This window comes from Bombyx mori, chromosome 15 (assembly GCF_030269925.1).
Source record: "Bombyx mori chromosome 15, ASM3026992v2".
NCBI lineage: Eukaryota > Metazoa > Arthropoda > Insecta > Lepidoptera > Bombycidae > Bombyx > Bombyx mori.
This window is the reverse complement of record NC_085121.1, coordinates 7,143,760-7,158,415: the sequence shown is the minus strand read 5'-3', so window position 1 is coordinate 7,158,415 and position 14,656 is coordinate 7,143,760. Positions and strand designations below refer to the sequence as shown.

General features: G+C 35.3%; 1 protein-coding gene across 5 annotated transcripts in view; it reads left to right on the top strand.

Annotated features, from left to right (window-relative positions):
- The window catches only part of LOC101747129 (protein sickie), a 209,959-nt gene that overhangs the window by 187,246 nt on the left and 8,057 nt on the right, over positions 1-14,656 (top strand). For all 5 annotated transcript variants that reach the window (XM_062672477.1, XM_021349549.3, XM_038015827.2 and 2 more), the window contains 7 exons: positions 4,892-4,975; positions 6,150-6,278; positions 10,554-10,715; positions 11,794-12,028; positions 13,619-13,758; positions 13,876-14,031; positions 14,126-14,420. In XM_062672477.1, the coding sequence (XP_062528461.1) occupies positions 4,892-4,975; positions 6,150-6,278; positions 10,554-10,715; positions 11,794-12,028; positions 13,619-13,758; positions 13,876-14,031; positions 14,126-14,420 (1,201 nt within the window). The remainder of the gene's footprint in view (positions 1-4,891; positions 4,976-6,149; positions 6,279-10,553; positions 10,716-11,793; positions 12,029-13,618; positions 13,759-13,875; positions 14,032-14,125; positions 14,421-14,656) is intronic.

Below are 14,656 nucleotides of genomic sequence, written 5' to 3'. Positions count from 1 at the left end.
GTTATTATATTAACTGTGGTGGTGGACGCTTTTATACGAGGCATATGAATCAACGTAAAAAAATTAAATGGAATACTGCATACGCGACAGCGTAAATTTTCTATGACGGGCACCGCTTAAAGAAAACACTTGAACAAACATAAGGTATATCTCATTTAATATATTCGGGTTACCTCTAGGAGGCGACATCAAAGTATGAAGAAACAATATTGAGACATGACATTTATTGTAAATTTTTCGAAACCGTAATTACGTTTATAACGCCTGTGATCCAAACTTCTATAATATAATCCGCTTAAGATACAGTCTTGATAAATTCAACTAACAAGATGAATCAATAAATTATTCTTCTTTTAGTTCCACTTCTGTACCGTTATCAATAATTTTTTTTTTTCCCCTACCTATGCTGTTAGCCTTGAGAGGCTATTTCAGCTTCGCCCTAACGTTTGTAGGTGAGCTCGCGGGGCTCAACCGGAGAGTTGCTAACACTGACCCTAGCAAGAGCAGTGCTTCGCAGAATCTACCACCGGATCGGAAACGCGACCCACTGAGAAGATCCGGCGAGAAACTCAGTGGGCTGTGTCTATGGGTTAGTTCGCTCGTCGAGCCCTTCGTCGCAAGCGACGGGTTCGACGAGGACCGGTGCTTGTGGTGCCTCAAAGCACCGTTAATGGATCAGGAGGATCCGTAATGACGTGCTTTGGGCGACGTCGACGGTTTACCATTCGGTCTACTGGGTCGGGTATGTAATTTCCAGCGACTACGATGAGAGGGTTCTCATGTCGAGTCAATAAATTACTGAACATTAAATTAGCAAAAAATTAACGATAGAAAACGGCTTCATATGAATGTGCCTTAAATAAATGTTAAACTTTAACATTGTACTGAAGTCTACAATGAGATGCGTAAGCCGGAAATGCTCGTTGCGATATTGCAGCGTCAATCGGTTCAAGTTAATTGATAAGTGCTCACAAAGTGTTGCTAATCTAACTACGCAGCCCTGTAATACAGTTTTGTGTTCTGTGCAATACATGACTAGGGTACAATTTCGAAACAATTAAGCATCTTGTAGGTATATATTGACTTTAAACAAACAACACATTAGAATGCCCCGTAAAGGGAACGGTACGTAAATGTTACATAACGACTCTCACAATAATTTTCCACTTAAAAAGTAATCAAGGCATATTTTTTACCGTTAAAAATATTTTATCTAGTATGTACCTACACTGGTCGAATGCTCGCGCACGGAGCACCTAACTTCCGAACCGGCTGAAGTTAAAACAAACGCAGATGCAAACCACTTGTTTATTAGCCGTTCTTCAAAACGTAATTAAAATGATTATTTAGATACAGATGTTTCGTTTCATAGTAAAAAGCTTGAACGGCAGGCGTCTGTCGAATGATCGAGACGCAGGCGTGCCAATGTCGGCATGCGATGCTTAGTAATAACTGTTATAACTATTTTGATCGTCGTCATTAACGAAGCTAAAGCGCGGCTGTTTCCGCAGCTGTTGATTAACAATTATATTTCACCTGTTCATGCAATTCGTAAGCTATTAGGGGTCCACAGTCCGTACGTTGTCTACTTTGAAAGAAATTGCAACGTGCTCGCGAAAGGTCATGTTCCGTAATTTAATATTGTTTTTAGTTTACACTAGCGGACCGCTCCGGCTCCGCTCGGGTCTTTAACAAAAATTTCAACGATATTTGACGTTGTTTTATTTTTTTAAATAAAAGAACACTTATTGCGGCGTAATTTTAATAGTGAGACAAGCTGTTGCGACACTTTTTGTGAATAATAATGTGTTCTACAAAATCGTAGTACATTCATTTATTCTATCATGAATAGTTTTCGCTGGCACGCGATGCAAAGAATATTTTAGGTAATTTTTTTACAACTTGGGTTTAATTATTGGAGTTTTAGTAAGGATCCCTCATTTTTTTCAAAAAAGATTATTATAGCCTATGTCACTCTGGAATAGTGTAGCTTCCAAACAGTGGAAGAATTTTTCAAATTGGTTCAGTAGTTTCGGAGCCTATTCAATACAAACAAACAAATATTTTCTCTTTATAATATTAGTATAGAAGTATAGATAATTTACATAATATAAATTCAGTTAAATGCTAGACTGATTTCAATATGTATACATGCCCCTAATAGATTTTTATTCTTCTAACTCGAGGCTGAAGATCGAAGTTCTAACTAGAATTTGCTAGGACCAGGTTTAGCAACACACCCGGTTTGAGCCCCGTGAGCTTACCTACACCTCAAGGAGAAGCTGAAATAGCCTCTCGTTAGCATAGGTAGGAAAAAAAAGAAAAAAACTAGAAAAGAATAGCAACTAGTCTATTCAGCAAATGGAAATAGGATAGACGGAAGCAATCGACGGACTCGCAACATGATCTTCGATCCGTCTTTAAGTATATCGTAAATAGAGAGCGAATGGGTAAAGAAATAAGGCTACATACAGGCAGATGATAGTGAATTCGCTCTAATCCGTATTATAGCTTAAGGTGTGTACTCAATAGCTTAGAGTGTATTGACGCAAAATAGAGATTACATAATTCTTAATAAAATAGTTACTCGAACTACATAAATATTTAAAAGATCCTCAAATGAAATTGAAGATTGAACTATATATAAACGTTATCACTAACTTTATCACATTTTTTTTTACTATTGTTAGGACCTCTTGTAAGTCCGCACGGATAGGTACCACCACCCCGCCTATTTCTGCCCTGAAACAGTAATGCGTTTCGGTTTGAGGGCTGGGGCAGCCGTTTTAACTATACTGAGACCTTAGAACTTATATCTCAAGGTGGGTGGCGCATTTACGTTGTAGATGTCGATGGGCTCCAGTAACCGCTTAAAACCAGGTGGGCTGTAAGCTCGTCCACCCAACTAAGCAAAAAAAAAAAACTAAATAAATTACAGAACCTCAATATTTGTATTTATTGTTGCCCATGTAAAACACGTTTCCTAAGAAAACTTATCTAAAAACTTCTGACACCATAATCGGCAGAACACTGGCCGGCAGGTGAATTTTATTACTCGGCTTCAAATACTCCGTTTTAATTAACTTTAAATACGGACACCATTAATTACATAATTGATTCCACCGATGCATCGCCTCATAATAGGAAAGTGTTTTAATATGGGGTGTCTCCCCTAAAATTTTAATTTTCCTAAGTGCGTTCCTGTTTCGCTACAAACAAAGGGTCCCCTGTCCAGCTACACCCACGTTCAATATCATGCTGTACAAGCAATTTATTCCGATGAGTCACTTACTTATTACGTTGATACATTCCTAACAACAATATTATATCAATAATTCATCACTTTGTCGTCACATCGACACTTTCAACCGGTTTTTCTTCAGAGGCAGTTAACAATTAATGTCATTGAAGTGAGAAATTCGAAAAAGAATCTGCTTAAATTTAGAAGTTTGATCGAGTAAGCTCTATACTTTAACTCGGAGATAAAATTGTGCTATTTAGTGCTAATAAATTGTTATATTATACATAGTATCTGTTGTTATTTAACAATCTGATTTGTTCATTTGTGTTCGAGAATGTTTTGTAATGAGTAATATGTGTCGATATGTGGTCATCTCAAGTTACTAAATAATGTGAAAATAACAGCTTTTAAATGACCAGTCGTATGGAGTTTCCTTTAAGTTCATTTTATGATTGTCATATTAAATTATTTCCTCATACTTTCCGTGAGAACTATATTTGATTGTTTAAGGAATAAATATGATTTTTCTTTATGTATTATTGAGAATCGTATGTATGTATTATCGAAGTTACGCTTTCGTGATTTTATGTATTTGTATTTGATTTTTTGTCGTATATATTGTCATAAAAATAAAAGAAAAAGAAAAGAACATAAAATATCTTTCATCCAGGAAAAAAATACTATATCTGACAGTTACATTTTTTTATACCAATGCAAACGGATCTAAAAGAATACCTCAATTTTCGATTTCGATAAAGTAAATTTTTTTAAATGAAAAATTTTGTCGATTTCTTAAAGTTATATACTTTAATATATACATCATGGTCCCTATTACTTAATCTTCATCATTAATAAATACACTCGAAAACTTTTGCTTCCATAAACACAATCGATCGAAGATAAAGTATTTTTTGGTTGTTCATCACTTACAAATTATCATTATAGCTTAAGTTATGCCCACCAACTGATTGCATTGAGCAGCATCCAATTACTAACAAAGAAGTAGGTTGAACACAAAGAAGATTACTTACAAAAAAAGGAATGCTCAACCTTTGAAATTAATTTTGAAATGTTTTTTAGTTACACTAAATCCTAGGCTGCCCTCGATAACACCATACTTTTCAATCCGTTGATAAATTACATTCACTCAATCATGCTACGATCATTAGGAATGATTTATTAATTTATTCCGTTAAGTATAATCCTCAATAATGTTTGGTCTCAATAGTGACCTCATGATGTATAAGTGCTAAAGGCATCTATCTACTAATAGTTTGGGAATTTGCAAATCCGTCTGAATCCCTCTGGCTTTTTAGAAGCTTAGATACTAATAAATTGTAAATGCAAATATATACTGCTGGTAGTACCTCTTGTGAGTCCCGTGCGGGTAGGTACCACCACCACCTTGCTTATTTCTGCCGTGAAGCAGTAATACGTTTCGGTTTGAAGAGTGGGGCCGCCGTTGTAACTGTACTGAGATCTTAGAACTTATTTATCTCAAGGTGGGTGGCGCATTTATGTTGTAGATGTCCATGGGCTCCAGTAACCACTTAACACCAGGTGAGCTGTGAGCTCATCCACCCATCTAAGCAATAAAATATATATATATATGTATATTATTCAACTTTGATTTTTTGTATTTTGCTATAGGCACACGTGGTGTCGGCCTTCGAACAGAGCTTATCCAACATGACCCAGCGCTTGCAGCAGCTCACAGCGACTGCCGAGAGAAAGGTACCACTGTCAAATAGTATAATTTAAGTATTATAATATAATAGTATTGAGGGAATCGATACAGAGTCCCATCTTTATTTCGCCGTAAAGTCGTGTTTTATGTAATTAGCACCACAGTTGAAACACTAGGAATTTCATTGTTGTAGCGGCAAAAACAATTCTAAGTTATTATATTATATTAGTTATTATACACATTATATTTTATTTTTCGTTTTAAATTTTCGGCGGTAAAAAAAGGTCCCGTGTCACAGACTATCTTGTTTTTCTCACCTCTCGTGCGTTCCGGCTTACGCATCATAAAAAGGTGCGTTCTTAAACGCCACAGTATAATTCAAGTATTAATATAATAGTATAATTCAAATTTAATATAATTCAACTTATTGTGACAATGGTTTTTCTTTAAGACACACCTGTAGTAACAGATCACCGTGTTTTTTTGTGAATGTATGAAAAACTGTTTGAAAAACAAAGTTTGTAAAAAATCTAGTTAGCCATAAAAGTGATCATAAAATTATGTTTACGAGTTTTATTAATAGCGATGTTAAAATTTTATTCGATTTCGAGTAATTTTTTTTTGTGATATTACGATGTTATTCATAACAATTTGTTAAACGGGACACACTTCGATCGTGTTCTATTTAATTTGAACAGCTGCGTTGAGCCACAGTAATAAATGACGGCTTAAGAATTGAATAGGAATTTGTATTGTTTTGAATTCCTTATTAGTCTTCTTAATATTATGATAGTCAGCTAGTATTATGTGGAACATATTTTGAATACAACTTTTTTGGTATATATTATATTACTTAGCCTCATTACATGTAACAAATATTAACACATTTGGAATACGAAGTATTAAAAGCAATTGAACGGTCAAAGAACACTTCCGTGAATAAAAACAAAACGAAACTTCAATCAATTGGCAAAACCGGATGAGGCTTTAATAAATGCAAACCAATATTTTATCGTTTTATGATTTGTAACATTTACATTAGGGGCTATAGTTATTTTTAATTACATTTGTAAATTTCGAATTATTCGCTCAGTTAATGTGTCAATTTAATCAAACTTAAATTAAATTGCCAATTGTTTCCTTTTTTTTTTGTTAAGTGTACTCCAACTTCACTTCTGGAGACAAACCGTTTCTTTTATTATAAAGTATTCTAATACACAGGACTCTGAATTGACGGAGCTACGGCAGACAATCGAGTTACTTCGAAAACAGTCAATACAAGCTGGCCTGACGACCGCGCACATGCAGTCCATGGGAATCAGAGCCGATGGTGTTAACGTAACAGGACAGGTAATTATTAGAAACAAGTCAGAGAATGCTATTAACACGTTGGCTGCCGTGTAGGTCACCGGTGCCCTACGCGGCACACTGAAGTAATTATGTCGATTTCTCTCTACGATCTTTTTTTTTATTGTCCTTGTAGACAGACGAGCATACGGCCCACCTGATGGTGAGTGGTTACCGTTGCCCATGGACTTCAGCAATGCCGGGGGCAGAGCCAAGCCGCTGCCTACCGCTTAGTACTCCCGAATATCTGGTAGACTCTGGGAAAGACGAATCCGAAGATACTGAGAATGAATCTATTTCTAATCTAAGAGACATAAAAGACTACAACGTACAAAAGAAGGCAAAGGTAGGCAATCCAGATGCCTTAGTAAAAGAAATCGTCATAATTACTTCAGTGCGCCGCGTAGGGCACCCGTAACCTACAAGGCAGTGAACGTGTTAATGAAGTAAATTACACAAACTGATAATAAACTCTTTCACCTGTTAAAGTTATCTAGACGATAAAAATATCATGGTGACACATAGAGTTGACCCGTCGAATACGAGCGCCGAGATTATCTTTTACGTTTTAACACATTTGCACTAATCGATATTTAGAAACTCGAGTTCGAGTGGCAAATAGCTTGTAATTACGGAGGAGCTCATACCCTCATCGGAACAAATAGGAACACCAATTTGAGTGCCGGTAACCGTCACCATCAGGGTCCTAAGTTTGTTTACACTCTTGCCTACCCAACAATAAGAATCAGTTTCATTAAAATTTAAATCAACTAACTTTAATTTTAGGACGCATTCTTGTTAAACACTTTATCAGAACAGCCGAACTAACCGATTCTCAAATAAAACGCTAAATCGATTCTAAAACACATAATTATGAAAAAATCGACCGTGTCAAGGACACAATGAAGTGCGTATGAAATCTTCAGATACGTTTCCTTCTACTGCTCATATATTATGTATATTTTAAATTGGGGTTAAATAGTAACGTCGCGTTTGTTAGTTTCAATTGGCCATAGTGCCAGTTGAACCCGATCGAAGCGATTCTATTTCTGGAGATACTCTCAGTCCGCTTCTATATGGTCGTTTCATAGTCAAGGTTTCGAAGGTAACTCCCGGAACTGATTAACGAAACAATCTTCATATTAATAATAATAATAATTATTATTATTACAATAATAATAATCTTGATAAAACTCTTCATCAAAACCTCAAATCATTTTAAGGTTACCTTTATTTCATCTGACAGATGACATCTGACAGATTTGGGTCTTGTACCCAAAAGAAAACGAGATTGATTGTTATTTATGTATTGAAGACTCATTAAAAAAGTTAAAATACGTATAAAGTACTTGTTAATAAATTATTGTCAGTACCAATCGCGATGAATATAATAGATAATCAATACTCGTTAATACAGTATTGTGGCAATCTGAAATCATTACAAAAGAGATGTGCTTGTAGTATAGCAGTTAGTGGAATGAAATTGTTAATGAATTACTACTTTATGGATCACAAGAAAATAACGTAACATTCTTGCACTCAGTGATAATGTAATCGATATTATTATCGTTTAATTTATGATTAGTAAAGTTAATAAATCCAAGCAACTGAAGTCGATAACAAGCTATCAAACATATATTTGTTTAGTATTTATATTTAATTTCTCTTGAACCGCGAAGCTAAACTGGAACAACTCACAACTGGTTCAAGTTTATAAACGAACAATATTCAATTCATTATGTCCTTTTCAAATGTAGCCATTGTGTTTCTGGATGCTTTTATGAATCGCAATTTTCGAATTGCAAAATAACTGTTTTCTATATTCAGTTCATATTTTAATTAAAAAATTGAGTATTCTTATAATTGTATCTCTTTCTATTAATTCAAATGTGTCGTAAGATTTTACTTAATAAATCTTAGTAGCTATTGAAACCAAAGTAAAATAAATCTTCAGAAATATATTATCTCAAATTATATTCTCCAACAAATTAAGATTGTCGACACGTTGCCGATATGTGTGTACCTACGATATGAAATAAGGAAGACAAACAGTTCCAATAACATTACCAACTGTCAATAGATCTGTCCTAGTTCTACATTCGATTCTCAAAGAGAATTGACAAGTCATTTAATACGTATTTGATATATCAAACACATTCGAAGCAATTTATTTTCATATTTGTAAATGGAACAATCAATTTCTATTGAATCTATCGTTGAAGTAAGCTATTTATTTAAAAATAATTTTATTAGATCTGATAAATAAATTTATATGACTCGTCTAAGAATGTGTTCTATCTAACCTTGATGCTATTTGTTACGGTATATTCCCTTACGAAGCACGGGATTCAAATTACATTCTGATTTGTATTACATAGAAAATTACGACACACCCGGACTGACGTGACATCAACAAAACTTTCTCTTTGTAAACCATGAAAGTTCACTTCATTGACGGAAAATGCCACAAAAATTACTATAATTGTTAGTGCGTATGGATTTACCTTGATTTTGGGATTAGATTATTAAATCTATAAGAGCAGTGCATTTAACGAAGATTTTATTAGACTTTCAATGTTAAATTTTATCGGGATTGTTTTCTTTTAATAGTCGTAAATGAGTTTATCTTTTGGTAAGTGGTAACCGTCTATAGTATATAGAGACGAAAACTTGAATTCCGCGACTCAAGACTCAAAGTCTTGATTGTATTACGACTCCCTCTACCCTTCAAACCGGAACGCATAGCTACTTCACGGCAGAAACAGCCTAATATGATGTAAGTTTTATTACAAATTCAAGTGTTAATAAAAAAAATCTCTTACTGAATAAATATTGGCCAATACCGGCGACATACAAGTGTTTGAACAATAGTAAATACTCGTAGTAAATTTACATATATTTGCTGATGAAAAACATGTATTTTATGTTTACACAAATAATTGATATGTTTGTGGATACTCGTTGGACACTCGCACTTATATAGTTTTGTGCCGCAGAATTTCAATGCATGAATTTCAATTGAAAATTCATGCAAAGATTTTGTTTAAGTTTCACGTGAACACATCTGTTCTTTCATTTATTGAAAACACACCTATCGATATATAAGGAATGCGTATTGTAAATATTTTTGATATCGTAAGCATTTGTATTGATAAGATAATGACTAAATGTTCTCAAACGATTACGCGTAGAAAAAAAAAATTTAAACTGCCGTGTTTTACTAAAATTAATCAATGTATTTGGAAAGTCTTTTGAGTTGAAATGTTTTTTTTTTTGTATCGTAATGAATTTTAATACTATTTTATTCCCTCTGAATTGAATTCGTGTGATCTTTCAAAGGTTTTATAATTGTGCAAAGTACTTATTAATCATTTCCACGATGAAGGAACAGCATCTTTTAATAAAAATCAACAAGTTTTTTTTTACTTTATCGCATCCTGCCTTCGGTAGGTACCCAGGCCTTTTCCGTCGCGAAATTTTACTATTATACATAACTAAGACCCCCATGTCTCAAGATAGATTTGGAGCCTCTGGGTCTGCGGAGGGACTTCGGTTCCCTCTGTATTTTGTACCGTATGTTCCATGGGGAGTGCTCTGAGGAATTGTTCGAGATGATACCGGCATCTCGTTTTTACCATCGCACCGCCCGCCACCGGATTAGAGTTTATCCACTACCTGGAGCCACTGTGGTAATCCACAGTGCGTTTCCAGAGGTCTTTTTTGCCACGTACCATCCGGCTATGGAATGAGCTCCCCTCCACGGTGTTTCCCGAGCGCTCTGACATGTCCTTCTTGAAACGAGGCTTGTGGAGAGTATTAAGCGGTAGGCAGCGGCTTGGCTCTGCCCCTGGCATTGCTGAAGTCCATGGGCGACGGTAACCACTCACCATCAGGTGGGCCGTATGCTCGTCTGCCTACAAGGGCAATAAAAAAAAAAGAAAGATGGCGGCATTAACCTGCATTATCTGTGGATTTCGGTAATCGAATAATACTATGTTCTCTCTGACTTCGTTTACCTGTCAGTAAAAAAGTATGTCGTTTTTCTTTCATTTATTTCATTATTTAGGCTGTATGGTGTGATATCTTTGCCTTTCCATTTGGAAAAATGAAACTGCGACTACTACTTATTTCATTATTATTTTAAGGGACTATTCCAGCTACACCCGGAGGGGGCTAAATTATGTCACGTTCGCAATTCAGTAGCCGTCATGGAATCTACTTAAAATAAGCTTTAGTATCTTGGTTATTTCATTTCGAATCTCAATCTTGAATTCCAAGGATCCTCCGACACAAACGCAACAGTCATCACCGCAACGCAGCGCACAAACCGGTAATGGCGCCATCACAAGGCATCTGTCAACCGACAGTGTCTCAAGTATCAACAGTCTAAGCAGTGGGTCTTCAGCGCCACATGACAAGAAGCACAAAAAGAAAGGATGGGTAAGTACTGTTGTATAGAAAAAGATAGGATAAGAAAAAACAGGAAAGCAGAAATAATACTTAAACCATTTCACCTGCCCTGGTAAAACTGGAAAGGTCTCCGGGCCACCACCAGTAAATGCTCAAACATAAAAAAAAACTTAAACAATATTTTACCGATAAATTATTAGATTCATGAAATATACACTAAGCGCTCCTTAAGAACAAGTCCATAATACGCACACTAAAATATTACAATAACCAAAAACATTCTATAGGCTTAGTCAACATTCATATGCTTATTCACACTTGTTCAAACATAAGTTCGTACAAGAATACTTTTCTCTCTTACCTTTGTTGTATGTGTTATGTAAATTTCATTTTTCTCCATTAACTGATTGAAGATAAACATCCACTCTATTAATAGGCAATAGATAATGGTTTCACAGAGCCGCAATCAAATCTGTATTCAATAATATTTTAACGTAAAATTCCTTTAGAAACTTCACCATGAAAGTAATTGTACTGAAAGGTTTCTCGACACACATTTCGCACTTTCATTCATGTCACATTTGAAGCTATGTTTATTTGATTACTACCCGCGCTCGCTTCGCTTCGGATACATTAAATTTTATTATTGATAGCCGAGTCCCGCCATGTTGCGCGCGGTACGACAATAACTGCGGGTGAAGCCGCGGGGCGAAGCTAGTCTAAAAAAAATAGCCTAAGTCCTTATATCATCAGCTACCTATTAGTGAAAGTCTCATCAAAATCGGTCCAGCCGTTCCAGAGATTAGCAGAGACAGACAGACAGACTGACAAAAATTGTAAAAAATGTTAATTTGGTGTATTTTAATGTTACAAACAGACACTCTAATTTTATTTATATGTATAGATCATGCGATGTAAATATTGCAATCATGTTACTTTCATTCTCATATCTGTGGTATGATTTTGAGCACTTCAATAAATCGCTCAAGCTAAATTCCATTCTAATGCATCGTAAATATACGTTCCTAGTGATAATCATACATTACTTTCACTCGTATCAACATCTATAGTGATCAATATGATTGTACACGTCGAATATTGTATACAGCTTCGGTCATCGTTCACCAAAGCGTTTTCAAGAAACGCGAAGATTTCGAAGACGGCCAAACATTCATCGCTCGGACAGCTGTCGTCTCAAGACAGCTCGTCCGGCTCGCATCACTATGACGACCCTCACACAATCAGAGAGGGTAGTAACGAGAACAGTCTAGAGCATTCGCACGAAGCGTTACCTGAAACGAAGGACAAAACTGCTCCCGCCAAAACCGATGAACAGACCAAAGGTAAGAAAAAGGGTTTAAAGGAAATGAAATGAAATGGAAAAATGATTTTATTGCTCTAGTTGGTTAGGGGATTTTTTAGAAAATCTGGCTATATGGTTCCCGGGACCTAGAGACACCGCTACGTGAATACCGCCACATATACATGAGGTAGAAATCTCTAATATTTATTTATAATAGCATACGGCACAAAATGTACCTATATCATCGTAGAGCACATCAACATACAGTCAAATACGACGGCTCTCAACCTGTTTCAGTCAGCGATGTACTACATAATCTTTGAAAATTCTCAACAATTTTACACAATGAACAAGTAGTAGTTCAATTAACACTTAGAAAGCCCTCGTATATGTACCTCCGGATTATCTTAGATACTAATTTCGTGTTTATAAATCTCGCCATACACTCGACGGGAACTTGGAACTCACCAATATGTTGCGATACGATGGTTGTAGAACCGCTGGTATAATGTATTGTGGATTGATTTATATGCGTCTTATTCTCCTACTTTAATGAATACTAAAAAGTACTGAATATTTTTATCTTTCCGTATTATAAACGATTCAAACGAACACGTCAGAAATAGCACTTAATGTGCTAATGAGAGATTAGAATCCGTAAGCCATATTGAGTTTAAAATTACGTACATTTGCTTAATTAAAAATTAAATAGAATTAAGCAGAAACGTACCTAATTATTATTCTTAATTGTATTGAAACGATTACGTAAATCTGGGGGCCTCATAAAATAATATTAAACTTGTCGCATTAAGGATTACCTATGGAACGCGCACAGATTTTAATCACACTCTAAAAGTATACACATATTGAGAACTAATTGTCCGAGAAAACAACACAAAACAAAACAAAACGGGAGTTATGTTGTATCAATTCGCCACAGACAATCGCAAACTATTTTCCGGTCATTAATCGCCTAAGTGGCCCTTCACTTGTACGGTATTTTTCTTTGTACAATTTCACTTTGGTATTCATTGTCTACATCGATTCTCATGTAATCACCGTGATGACACGCCATACGCATAGTCCGCATCGCAATTTAGGTACGCTTCGAACAATAGGCCTGACAATTCGTATACTTGTAAATTTTAATAGACAAGATAAAAGCCATGCTATTTGATCGGGTTTATTCAACAGGATTTAACTTGGTGAAATTAATGACTTGTGTTATGAATGAAATTAGTGACGTTATTTGAGAAATTGCACTCATTATATTCATCACTCAGTTAGTGCATTAATCTAATGATGTTCTTTAAAGTTTTATAAACTGACGAGATATTCCTCGCAGTTCCGCGGTGTTAAATTTGTTAGTCGTAAAAAATGAAACAAGTTGTATTTTTCGGTGACAAAGAGTTAAAAAAGGTTTTATTGGTAACTTTTGCTGTGCTTATGCTTGTTATAATAATGTAATGTATAGGCAAAAGAAAAATTCATTCTCGATAGGATTACGTAAAATCCGTTCTTAAAGAGCATCTACTTTAGACAAGGAGTATTTTGGTTTCTAGATAAATAGAAAACCAATCCTAATTTGAATATTGAGTTTATAGAGAATACTACATTTTCGTTATTTTAGAAAAAGACGAATCAGTTTTGGTGGACGAATTGAAACGGCAGTTGCGAGAGAAAGATTTGGTGCTAACTGATATACGATTGGAGGCTTTAAGTTCTGCACATCAGTTGGAGAGTCTAAAAGACACTGTCATAAAGATGAGGGTAAGTTACGTGACATACCATCAAAAATAACTAGCAGATAATAATAATTATATCATTCATATGTTACATAATCACAATTTTAGTAAAACTGTCACCACATTCTTAAATTAATTTCAGAATGAAATGTTAAATCTAAAACAAAATAACGAGCGACTTCAAAGACTAGTCACATCCCGGTCTTTGGCTGGAAGCCAGAGTTCCCTGGGTACTGGTGGTTCGGCCGTTGAAGATCCGAGGAGATTTAGTTTGGCTGACCAAAGTACAATGCACCAGGTAATCAGGCCTTACTCATTTTATGAATGATTAAATTATTTATTTAATATAACGCAAACTAAACTTATCTTACGATTCCAATTATTGTTCCCAGGCTTCGATAGACATTCACTCTCAGCCTCTCGATCTAGACTTTATGAGCACAACAGCCGCTTTAGACTACAAGAAAGGCTCCCCTACATCAATAGAACCAATTTACGGGAACAAGGCAGTCTGCGAACTAAATGAGAACAGCGAGACTCTATTGGGTCCTTTGAATGGATCCAGCGACTTGTTCGCTAATGGACTCAATCCAGCTGATAGATTGAGTGGGGACTATGATATTAACAGTGTACTACCACCACCGAAGAGTAGAGAACTTGCCATCGGAGAAAGCTACTCAGATATTGGTAAGCTTATAAGACATACCTACTACCAAAATAGCTGCTTTAAAGCTAAGACTTAGTGTTTATAGAAAAAAAATTGGTCATTGATTAGTTTTTCATTCTTGTTAATCACTGTTAAGCGATTTGTAGCATATTTAGGCAGCTCGTAATTCACTAAATAATTAATTAGTTTTTAGATAAGTAAATACGTTAAAAGCATTGCGCCTAGATAAAAATCTGAATTATCTAATCTATCCTGA